At 46.2% G+C, this 12,638-nt stretch overlaps 1 protein-coding gene across 2 annotated transcripts in view; it reads left to right on the top strand.

Moving 5' to 3' along the window:
• Positions 1 to 7,532: 7,532 nt before the first annotated feature.
• MTX3 (metaxin 3) overlaps positions 7,533 to 12,638 on the top strand; it is a 75,323-nt gene continuing 70,217 nt past the window's right edge. The window contains exon 1 of one of the 2 annotated variants that reach the window (XM_073584175.1): positions 7,533 to 7,744. In XM_073584175.1, coding sequence (XP_073440276.1) covers positions 7,676 to 7,744 — 69 coding nt within the window. In that variant the 5' untranslated portion in view covers positions 7,533 to 7,675. The remainder of the gene's footprint in view (positions 7,745 to 12,638) is intronic. The other variant, XM_073584174.1, reaches the window with a different exon arrangement.

The raw sequence follows: 12,638 nt of genomic DNA, 5'->3' as shown, positions 1-12,638 counted from the left end.
CTTATGGATTTTGGGCAACAAGTAAAAGGTCGGGATGGTTGGTTCCAATACAAACAATGCTGTTGCTAACTCTTTAGTTATTACTCCCGCCTCTTTAGCCCGATTAGTAATGTCATGTAGCTTTTTAGAGAATGCAGACAAGGAGTTAAATGATAGTTTTTTGTAACAAATGCTGTTATTGAGTTGGCGAAAGGCCTCTTTTTCATAGAGTGCCTTAGGCCACACCACCACATTGCCCCCCTTGTCCGCCGGCTTATAAACAACATCTGTTAAACCCTGGAGGACGCGCAGACGCCCCCTCTCCTCCTTAGATAGATTGTCCCTATAGATATATCGTGGAATCTCTCTAAATTCTTTAGCAACAATTTGCACAAAGATATCCACGTTCAGACATGACGACAATGGAGGAAATCTTTTTGAACGGGGGTGCATCGTATCAAGTACTTTACCTCCCTCTGAAGCACTGTGTTCGGTGGACAGATCCTCCAATATTTGTAACGCTACTTGTTCTTCCTCTGTTGGAAAAAGTTCAGAGAGGCTGCCATCAAAAAAATGATTCTTAAAAATTAATGACAGAGCAAACAAATGAAGATGCAGCTCCAGGGAACAGCAATGGGGGTCTCTTATGCCCCCGCATATGCCAACCTGTTCCTGGGGCTGTGGGAGAGAGACCTCTCCCTGCCAGATCAGTCGTCGCCGATGTGCCGTGTCCTCTCATGGACGCGGTACATCGACGACATTTTACTGATCTGGCAGGGGACTTTGGATGATCTTGAGAAATTTATGGTATCTCTTAATGAGAATAACCTAAACATCTTTATTATATATAAATATCATTCACAAACAATTGAATTCTTGGATGTTCTACTCCGCAAAGATGATAGAGGTGAAGTGCAGACAAGTATTTTCAGAAAACCAACCTCAACCAACATGCTCTTACATGCCACCTCATGCCACTCTGGTCATATGATCCAGTCTGTGCCCACAGGGCAGTTTTTACGTTTACGGAGGTTATGCTCCACGGAGGAAGATTTTCTTAATCAGGCGGATGACTTGAGCGACAGATTAAGAGAGAGCGGCTTCAGTAACCGCATGATTAAGAAGGCCTTCAATAGGGCCAAATATTCATCTAGGAATAATTTGCTGTATAATAATAAACGGAGAGACGAGCAAAATGTCGTGAGGTTTGTAACAGATTACCATTCACAATTTGCCTTAATGAGGAAAATCATGAATATGTCATGGCATATCTTAAAGGCAGTTCCAGTGATCTCCAAATTTATTCCCGAGAAGGCTACCATCGCAGCTAGAAGATCTAAAACTCTGCGGGATAAGCTGGTATATAGCCACTATACTGGAGTACCAGTGCACTCCTTTCTTGATCAGACTATAGCACGAGTAGGATCGCCTTCGTGTGGCCGCTGTGTTGCCTGCATTAATATTGACTGGACTGATTCATTTGTAAGCCAGGATGGCACCCGCGAATTTAAAATAAAAAAACGCATTGCTTGTGTTAGTAAAAACATTATCTACTATGCGGTATGTCCGTGTCATAAGATCTATGTAGGCATGACAGCAAGGCAATAAAGGTACATGTTAGGCTGTGTGCACACGCTGCGGATTTAGGTGCGGATTTTGTAAAATCCGCAGGTGAAACCGCAGGTCAAAAGACCTGCGGTTTTTCCTGCGGATTGCTCTGCGGTTTTGCCCTGCGGTTTTTCATCTCCTCCATGGAGGAGATGGCAAACCGCAGTGGAATCCGCAGAAAGAATTGACATGTCAATTCTTTCTGCGGATTGAAAACCGCAGATAATCCGCACGGAAAATTCCGCACCGTCTGCACTGCGGTTTTTGATTCCCATAGGGAATCATGGTACTGTACACCGCAGCAAAAACTGCTGCGGGTCCGCAGCGGCCAAAACCGCTGCGGCACCGCAGCAAAATCCGCAGCGTGTGCACACACCCTTAGGGAACACGTGCTCAGTATTGGAGCAGCAGCGACCACCGAAGACGTATTATCCTTAAAAACGCTTCCTCGTCATTTTAGGAAGTATCATAACTGTGATGCGAGCCTGCTTAGGGTTAGGGGTATCGATATGCTGGAAGTGGGCATACGTGGGGGTTGTGTGTCTAAGAGATTGGCCCAGCTTGAGTCCAGATGGATTTGGACCCTTGGCACGGTACATCCATCTGGACTCAATGAGAATATTAGCTATGCCCCGTTTTTGTGAACTTCCCCAAATTCGCCCATTATTGTTGGAGTGATACTTGTTGCTCATGTTCTCATTTTTAATTATTTTATTTTATTTTTCATTTTTATCTAGTTCCTTGCCATAATGTCCTTGATGTATTGGGATGTCCTATGACGGAGATGTGTTTGGCGGCCACGTGGACTATCTAGAAGAAAAGTTGTTGTGTATAATCTATATATTGGGATAATCTTAAACATGATAATAAGTGCTGATTATGTTATGCACTATGGTAATTTGTGAACATGTATGTAAAATGCACAAGGAATATGGAATATCTCTATGAGGTTGTGTAATGTAATATCTTACGATATGTGATTGTCCCTTTATTGGGACCTGGTCTGGTGTATAATCTTCTAAGATAAGATAAATAGATTATTGTTATAATTATTTTTCTGGTATCTTGAGTTTCTAAGGTTTATGAATTGGTATGCTTTTTCCACCCTAGTCTGGGTAGTACCATGGTTAAGGTGTCCGTTTTAGGTGGGGATATCCCTTATTGATATTCATGATTATGTTTGTGTTGGTTGAATGCCCTAAGTGTCTCGGTGTCTATTGTTGCGCCTCTGTCTTGCACGCGTGTGCTGTTTGGTCGCAGCGGTGCTTGCTGGTTCTCGGCGTCTGAGGCTGTGGACTGGGCCTGCCCCGGCCCTGCCCACGGTGTGACGCCGATGCCCGCCGGCGTCGCTATTGTCCTAACAGCAGAGCGCGTCACTTCCGCGCAGACAGCGCACATCCGGTCGCGCGTCAATGCACGCTGCGGCCGGCGGCTAATTAAACATGGATAAGTGACAGGATGACAGGCCCCTTGATAAAAGGAGTCCGAAACGCGCGTCGGGGCGGACGCGCAGGTCTTGGGAGTAGACAGCACTCTGCACCCGTATACCCTGAAGGTAATTTTACCGCTATATTGATTAAGATGGGGAGTAAGGGAATAGAGGGTTAAATTTGGCTGTGCAGTCTGGGTAATTTTATTCCCCGTATATATCAAAAGGGGCAGCCACTGAGCTGTTGACATAGTTGTATTAATGGACAGATTTTTGGTCCATATGATATTTTTTGACTGCCTTGTGAAGTGTCAGTAATTTATGCAGGGTTGTTTGCGGTTATAATACTGGGAGATGTGCAATAGGATCATGTATACAATAAACTGATTACATATTAGACCACACATGTGCTGTGGTATCTTTAACATTAAAGGTAACGATTTTTTGTAGCACTACCCACTTTATAAGCTTGTTATTGTTTGTATGAACATCTCTGTTGGCACCCTATTGATTTATTATCCTGCATACAGCTGTCTCTCCTGGCTTGTGTGCGTCTTATGAGTATTGTGAGTGACAAGTGTTTTGTACAAATCCCACCTTGTTTGATATTTGGCCATGTGAATTTTAATAATGTTCTATTAAAAAATATTTTTTTTTTATGAGACTATTGCCTTCTAATCATCGTTTTTCTTTGATTCTATGTGGTTATTGATGATAGGCTATACTAATCCAGCCATATACATGGTTATTTAACCATGTGTGGTTGTCAGACTCTGTTGTATGCTCCTGTGCTAAGTGCAGTCGGCTGTTTTTAGTACAGACCGACACCAGCAAGTTTGGCCTTGGTGCTGTGCTTAGCCAGGTCGACTCAGGGAACTAAGAGCACCCCGTGTTGGACCTGAGCCAGAAGCTTCTGCAGAGGGAAATAGCCTATTCAACAATAGAGAAGGAGTGCCTGGCCATGGTTTGGGCCCTGCAACGTTTGCAGCCCTACCTGTACGGACGCACCTTTACTGTGGTGAACGACCACAACCCCCTGAGTTGGCTGCACACTGTGTCTGGTACTAACGGAAGGTTGCTACGCTGGAGCCTTGCCCTCCAGCAGTACAACTTTACCATGAAACACAAAAAGGGAAGCGAGCATGGCATTGCAGATGGGTTATCCTTGTGGGGCGAGCCCGCACAGGTGCGCCTGGAGGAGTACTCAGAGGTCCTACCTCAGTAGCACAGTCCAAAAGGGGAGGTGTCACGAAAATATGAATAATTCCTAAAATTCTATGTACACTTCCAGAACTCGTGCTGCCCCTCCCCCATTTCAATTGTGCAGTTAGCTCTGAGCTTTTCATGTGCAGGCACGTACCTGCAGTTCTCTCTCTCCCTACACTGTATAATTCTATCCCCCTCCCTCCTTTCCCCCCTGATGGAATATCCACTCGCCCCCGCCCTCCACCTATACCAGCTTCTGTAATGTGAGATCCTGGTCTGGCTGGCTTAAACAGGAAGTAAAGGTTTGAGCACGTTTTCTTTTAATAACCCAGAATAGCAGGACAAATATATTTTCCTGAATAAGCATAATTAAAGCTATTCACAGCAGCGTTTTGTAGCTTTTCCGGACGCCAGAAACCGAGAAACGGATTTCTGCCCGCCCGCATCTCCCAGACATGTCATGTCTGGTCTTAAATGAATGATAAAGTTGTAACAAAAAAAAAATGATACCCCTGTCATCTCTTTCCGAGGTTTCCACCCAGAATTATGACAAATAGAAGTTTTTAAGAACTTTTTAGAAGGGGGAGTATGTCCTCTAGCTCAGCCCCCAGTGAGGTCAGCAAACGAAAGGTATAAATCTAGGATGCTCGATCAGGAAGTGGTCTTTTGCCTGTGGAAGCAGCTGCAAGAGGCTGTGTATTTGTACCCTTCATTCTGGGAAGATCCCCCCCCCCACATCCATATGGCATACCAGTGACCGAGATGTGTAAGTTCTTATTTTAAACTCTTTTATTTCTAACTGTTTGTATATACTGTATTTTGTCTCTTTTGTAACATCTTTTGTATTTTTGTAAACACTGCCTATATTTTCTGGAGTAAATCTACAAAATTTACTAGTTTAGTTTTCCTTGCTCAAAGAATGATCCGCCATGACAGCAAAGTGTCCTGGGGGATTTGGGAGACCCTGGCAGTGACGGAACGGAGGTTTATGTGTGTATTTCTGGCCTGAGACTAGGGATATACATACTGCCCTTACTGCAGAGTGCCCAATAGCCAGTATACAGCAAGGCAGCCTGTCCGGGCGACTACTTATCCTAGGTGCAGTTCCCTGACTGACACTTCCACATAATCTTTACAGAAGAAAATGGCGGGCGCATGCATTCTCCTTACTAACCCAGATCAGCTGGGTGAAGACTGTATTTGCTCATGTGATTTGGGCAGTTATGGCGATACGATAATGTAAATATAATGGTAATAATGGACTTCTAAGGTCTCTAGTGACATTTGAAGCTGTACATTTTTTAAGGAAAATGATAAATCAAAACTAAGGCCCTGATTCATTATAACTTGTGTTTGGACACCAGGCTCGTTCAGACGTCCGATTTTCATGTATGAGTGCTAGTTGTGGTTTTAAGCATAGCACTTGTACATGTGACAGTTTATGGGGCCATTCACATGGTTAGCGGAAAATCACAGACATGCCTGATTTTGATCCAACGGTCAGATCTGAATGGGCCACGCAAGTCTATGAGTCTGGGAAAAAATCGGACAGCACTCGGATGACATCAGGAAAAAATTCTCTCCAAAATGGCTCTGGCTGTGCCTGTGCAGTGGCACCTATTAGCAATCTGATGGATGCTACTGTGTAGGCGCCATCTTGGTGGCGATAATTTTTTTTCTCTAGCAAAATGGCGCCAACGACACTAGTGCAGTAGTATTCATCGGATTGCCAATAGATTCCACTGCGCAGGCACGGCTGGCGCCATTTTGGAGAGATTTTTTACATTTTTCTGAATACATGTATATCACTAAACAAAAAAATTACATAGACATTATACGTGCGATCATGCAACAGCGCAGGCGCTGCCGCCAGCCTGCTGAATGTGAATTTTTTTTTTCAAAACATTTTATATTCAGTATTTAAAATTGGAGGCAGGTGGGTGAGGGATCAGTGACCTGTCATAAGCCATCAGCATCAATAACTTCAGAGCACCACACCCCGCAGCACGAGCATATCATTAACTAAAAACTGAAAATAAAGATTAAACAACAACCACGAGACGGATTTCATCAACCAAGTTATCATTTTAATCAGTATAACGGCATCAACCTGACACGGTCTGTACGGTCTGTAGGTTACTGTGCACAATCCTGCTGACAAGTTCCCTTTAATTAAAGTGTCCCGGGTAACACATTCCAAAGAATTGGTGCAGCTCTTGAGAAGTCTTGGAGACGGGAGTGGGAGGATCGGATTACTGAGGATGTTAATTTTAGGTTATTAGCAGAAAAAAGGATGTCAGGGAAGGGTGGTAGACTGACACAATGGAGGAGATGTAGGTTGGTGCTGAACCGTGGAGCGCTTTGTGGGTGACAGCGATGAGTTTGTATTGAACTCTGGAGTGGATGGGTAATCAGTGCAATGACTGACACAGGATAGAGGCATTGGTGTAGCGGTTGGTGAGGAATATTATCCTTCTGTATTTATCACCCACTCCTGGTTTTGGCTTACAAATACTGAGGTAAAATACTGACCAAATACTGAACGTGTGCACATGGCCTGAGATGGGCTACATTAACAGGATCATACCATTTAGTGCATGGGGCGCATCTTGTCAGTGGTGTGCACCTTGTCAGAAATGCCACTCTGCTCAGCGCCTGGAGTAATGCCTGGCATAAGAACCGCTGGCACTGCTGGTGAATCTGACGGGTAGAAGCAGCCCCGTCCGCTCCCAGCTGCACTCATTTTGGCAGAGCTGCTTGACCCTGGCATGAAAACACCACATTTTTGCAACTTCTCAGCGTTTTACACCAATCTTCTGGGGAGAAGACTTGGTTGAATCGGCTCCCAAAGCTCCTACCAATGGTACATTAAAGCCGCAAAACTGTTAAGCAAAAAAAAATATTACTGGAAATAATTGCAGGAAAAATTATTTGAGCGCACCAATGTTACAGGTCAGAACTCAGAACCAATATTTACAAAAAGTGCTGCATCAAAAGGGTTAATAACAGAAACAATTGGTTAAACAAGATAAAAAAAGTCCTGTTTTTTGTTTTCTTTATTAAATTATTCAAAATAAGTTGTTAGCTTTATGTTTGAAAAAAAAGTCATTTTCTCCCTATTCCAGGCCAGAAATGCGGCGTGTAGTCACTGTGTGCACAGGGCGCAGACGACTACCAGGAAGACGCATCCAATGAGGTAATATAGGTGGGAGGAGTATACATAAAAGTAGGCGGGGCATATCATGCGATACGTGAATGGGCGTGGTCTATTAATGTTTACCTTTGCGGCTTCCCTCTGTAGTAGGCGGGGTCATTCACAGCTCTCGCGCAGTGTATGCAGAGCTCTGGCTCCACCCCTTCGGGGGACGGACGTTGTGCGAGGTTGAGTCTCCGGCAGGAAATTCCGGACCGGCGCTCGGTTGTTGTGGCCGGTTTGCCCCGGGGCTCCCCGTGATGGAGCTGAGGTATTGGGGTGGTGACTGGGGGTTGCCCTCCGTGAACCCCGAATGCCTGGTTGTGCTGGTAAGAGCGGTGTGACCCGGCAGATGTTGCAGTGAACAGATGTATCCTTCATCATTGTGCGACGCTCTGCACCCTCTGCCCTATGTGCGATGCTCTGCACCCCCTGCCCTATGTGCAGTGCTCTGCACCCCCTGCCCTATGTGCGATGCTCTGCACCCCCTGCCCTATGTGCAGTGCTCTGCACCCCCTGCCCTATGTGCAGTGCTCTGCACCCCCTGCCCTATGTGCGATGCTCTGCACCCCCTGCCCTATGTGCGATGCTCTGCACCCCCTGCCCTATGTGCGATGCTCTGCACCCCCTGCCCTATGTGCAGTGCTCTGCACCCCCTGCCCGATGTGCGATGCTCTGCACCCCCTGCCCTATGTGCGATGCGCTGCACCCCCTGCCCTATGTGCGATGCTCTGCACCCCCTGCCCTATGTGCGATGCTCTGCACCCCCTGCCCTATGTGCGATGCTCTGCACCCCCTGCCCTATGTGCAGTGCTCTGCACCCCCTGCCCTATGTGCGATGCTCTGCACCCCCTGCCCTATGTGCAGTGCTCTGCACCCCCTGTCCTATGTGCGATGCTCTGCACCCCCTGTCCTATGTGCAGTGCTCTGCACCCCCTGTCCTATGTGCGATGCTCTGCACCCCCTGTCCTATGTGCGGTGCTCTGCACCCCCTGTCCTATGTGCGATGCTCTGCACCCCCTGCCCTATGTGCGGTGCTCTGCACCCCCTGCCCGATGTGCGATGCTCTGCACCCCCTGCCCGATGTGCGATGCTCTGCACCCCCTGCCCGATGTGCGATGCTCTGCACCCCCTGCCCGATGTGCGATGCTCTGCACCCCCTGCCCGATGTGCGATGCTCTGCACCCCCTGCCCGATGTGCATTTCTGTGCATCCCCCATACAGATGTGCAATGCTTTGCACCCTGGCCTTATGGGCACTGCTCTGCACCCCTGGCCTTATGGGCACTGCTCTGCACCCCTGGCCTTAGGGGCACTGCTCTGCACCCCTGGCCTTAGGGGCACTGCTCTGCACCCCTGGCCTTAGGGGCACTGCTCTGCACCCCTGGCCTGCTGTGCAATGCTCTGCACCTGTGGTCTGATATGTAACTCTCTGTATCACTGAGGACTCTCACAAGTTCATGTCTTGAAGGTTTATAATTTATTCTGCCCTGAGAACAGGATTCTAATACTCAAGCAGATGATTCGTTTAAAGCGTAACCGTTGTTTTCATTAGTATTTCATAAAACAAATGCACACTGCTCAAAAAAATAAAGGGAACACTAAAAGGCCACATCCTAGATATCACTGAATGGATGTTCCAGTTGCTAATCTTTATTCATTACATAGTGGAATGCGTTGAGAACAATAAAACATAAAAATGATCACTGTAAATCAAAATGAATATCCCACGGAGGTCTGGATTTGGAATGATCCTCAAAACCACCAATAGTTTCTGTACTCGGCGAACTGCTCCACGTGTGGAGATAATTTATGCCATCATTAGGAAGGACTGGGGCCGAAATAGCTCCACTTGAGCCGCTGATAGTATACAGTGCTGTTCACCTTATGGCCACAAAACAATCACAGAGACATGTCCGTTTCTTATTTGAATCTCAGATAAAAATTGACAATAAAAAAAAAATCGTTGACAGCACATGTAGTGTCAGTGTGCAATCCGCGAGCTATCTGTGATTTAACACTGCAATGAATAGCAGGAGCTTTGCACTTATTTATTCATCTGTCACTGATGAAACACTGACCACAAACACTAATGAAACGCATAGAAAAAAGGAACACAAACAATGCAGAACTAATAGCACACCAATAAATACAAAAGGATAAATTAATACTGTAACTTGCTGAAGAGCCCGGCGCTGCCCGGGCATAGTAACTAACTACGGTTAGTTATAACAAATTATAATGATTATATACAGTGCCTACAAGTAGTATTCAACCCCCTGCAGATTTAGCAGGTTTGATAAGATGCAAATAAGTTAGAGCCTTCAAACTTCACACAAGAGCAGGATTTATTAACAGATGCATAAATCTTACAAACCAAAAAGTTATGTTGCTCATTTAAATTTTAATAAATTTTAAACATACAAGTGTGGGTCAATTATTATTCAACCCCTAGGTTTAATATTTTGTGGAATAACCCTTGTTTGCAATTACAGCTAATAATCGTCTTTTATAAGACCTGATCAGGCCGGCACAGGTCTCTGGAGTTATCTTGGCCCACTCCTCCATGCAGATCTTCTCCAAGTTATCTAGGTTCTTTGGGTGTCTCATGTGGACTTTAATCTTGAGCTCCTTCCACAAGTTTTCAATTGGGTTAAGGTCAGGAGACTGACTAGGCCACTCCAACACCTTGATTTTTTGCCTCTTGAACCAGGCCTTGGTTTTCTTGGCTGTGTGCTTTGGGTCGTTGTCTTGTTGAAAGATGAAATGACGACCCATCTTAAGATCCTTGATGGAGGAGCGGAGGTTCTTGGCCAAAATCTCCAGGTAGGCCGTGCTATCCATCTTCCCATGGATGCGGACCAGATGGCCAGGCCCCTTGGCTGAGAAACAGCCCCACAGCATGATGCTGCCACCACCATGCTTGACTGTAGGGATGGTATTCTTGGGGTCGTATGCAGTGCCATCCAGTCTCCAAACGTCACGTGTGTGGTTGGCACCAAAGATCTCAATCTTGGTCTCATCAGACCAGAGAACCTTGAACCAGTCTGTCTCAGAGTCCTCCAAGTGATCATGAGCAAACTGTAGACGAGCCTTGACATGACGCTTTGAAAGTAAAGGTACCTTACGGGCTCGTCTGGAATGGAGACCATTGCGGTGGAGTACGTTACTTATGGTATTGACTGAAACAAATGTCCCCACTGCCATGAGATCTTCCCAGAGCGCCTTCCTTGTTGTCCTTGGGTTAGCCTTGACTCTTCGGACAAGCCTGGCCTCGGCACGGGAGGAAACTTTCAAAGGCTGTCCAGGCCGTGGAAGGCTAACAGTAGTTCCATAAGCCTTCCACTTCCGGATGATGCTCCCAACAGTGGAGACAGGTAGGCCCAACTCCTTGGAAAGGGTTTTGTACCCCTTGCCAGCCTTGTGACCCTCCACGATCTTGTCTCTGATGGCCTTGGAATGCTGCTTTGTCTTTCCCATGTTGACCATGTATGAGTGCTGTTCACAAGTTTGGGGAGGGTCTTAAATAGTCAGAAAAGGCTGGAAAAAGAGATAATTGATCCAAACGTGAAGCTCATTGTTCTTTGTGCCTGAAATACTTCTTAATACTTTAGGGGAACCAAACAGAATTCTGGTGGTTTGAGGGGTTGAATAATAAATGACCCTCTGAATAAACTTTTCACAATTTAAAAAAAAATTAAACAAAGAAATAACATTCTTTTTTGCTGCAGTGCATTTCACACTTCCAGGCTGATCTACAGTCCAAATGTCACAATGCCAAGTTAATTCCGAATGTGTAAACCTGCTAAATCTGCAGGGGGTTGAATACTACTTGTAGGCACTGTATGTGTGTGTATATATATATATATATATATATATATATATATATATATATATATATATATATAAAGCTGAGTGTAGAGCCCCGCCCACTCCGCATAGCCACATTCACTATAATATCCCACATCATCCCGTCAGCCAGAGCCACTGGACTACTACCACTAATCTCCCCTAATATCCCACATCATCCCATCAGAGCCACCGGACTACTACCCCTAATATCCCACATCATCCCGTCACAGCCGCCGGACTACTACCCCTAATATCCCACATCATCCCGTCACAGCCGCCGGACTACTACCCCTAATATCCCACATCATCCCGTCACAGCCGCCGGACTACTACCCCTAATATCCCACATCATCCCGTCAGAGCCGCCGGACTACTACCCCTAATATCCCACATCATCCCGTCAGAGCCACCGGACTGCTACCCCTAATATGTCACATCATCCCGTTAGCCAGAGCCACCGGATTACTACCCCTAATATCCCACATCATCCCGTCAGCCAGAGCCACCGGACTACTACCCCTAATATCCCACATCATCCCGTCACAGCCGCCGGACTACTACCCCTAATATCCCACATCATCCCGTCAGAGCCACTGGACTACTACCCCTAATATGTCACATCATCCAATCAGCCTGGGGTCAGAACCAGAGCGCTGAGTGATTTGCCCTCACTTCCATACCGGAGATCCGTTTAAGGGGGAAGATGTACCTGTGGGATGGAGGATGTGTGCTGAGTATATGGGAACTGGACTATGGGATGGAGGATGTGTGATGGGTATATGGGCATGGGAGGGGGGATTCATTTCTGTCATGTGCTCTCTGCTCCTTTCTGGGGGGCAGACAATGGCTGGGAGCTTATGTTCCCGGGGATACTAGATTTCTCCCACCCGGTCAGTGTCTGCTGAGGTGTTGTGGAGCTGGAAAACTGTTGCTCATTGCAACCAATCACAGCTCAGCTTCTTTTAAACAGCTCTGGTGAAATGAAAGATGCTTAGAGATTTAGTTGGGCTATGTGGAGTGGGCGTGGCTGATACACACATACATTCATTTTTATATATATAGATTAGTATACTGTACATTTTATTGTATCAAAGAAACTCAGATCCAAAACACTGATGACAACGGTTTGTACGTAAGAAAATAAACAACAGACCTCAAAATGAGACCTAAAGGCCCCTTTACATTTAGCAATGCACCAGCGATCCCGACCACGATATGACGCGGTCAGGATCGCTGGTGCATCGCTAAATGGTCGCTAGTGAGCTGCCACACAGGCAGAACTCACAGCGATGCAGCAGCCATACAGCGGTCATTACTTACCTTTCAGATGCGGCGATCCTGACGCCTCCCATCTGCGTCCACGCGTTGCTCG

Source organism: Dendrobates tinctorius, unplaced genomic scaffold, assembly GCF_039654945.1.
Source record: "Dendrobates tinctorius isolate UK_male_01 unplaced genomic scaffold, ASM3965494v1 ptg000083l, whole genome shotgun sequence".
Lineage (NCBI taxonomy): Eukaryota > Metazoa > Chordata > Amphibia > Anura > Dendrobatidae > Dendrobates > Dendrobates tinctorius.
This window is presented reverse-complemented; position numbering and strand designations above follow the sequence as displayed.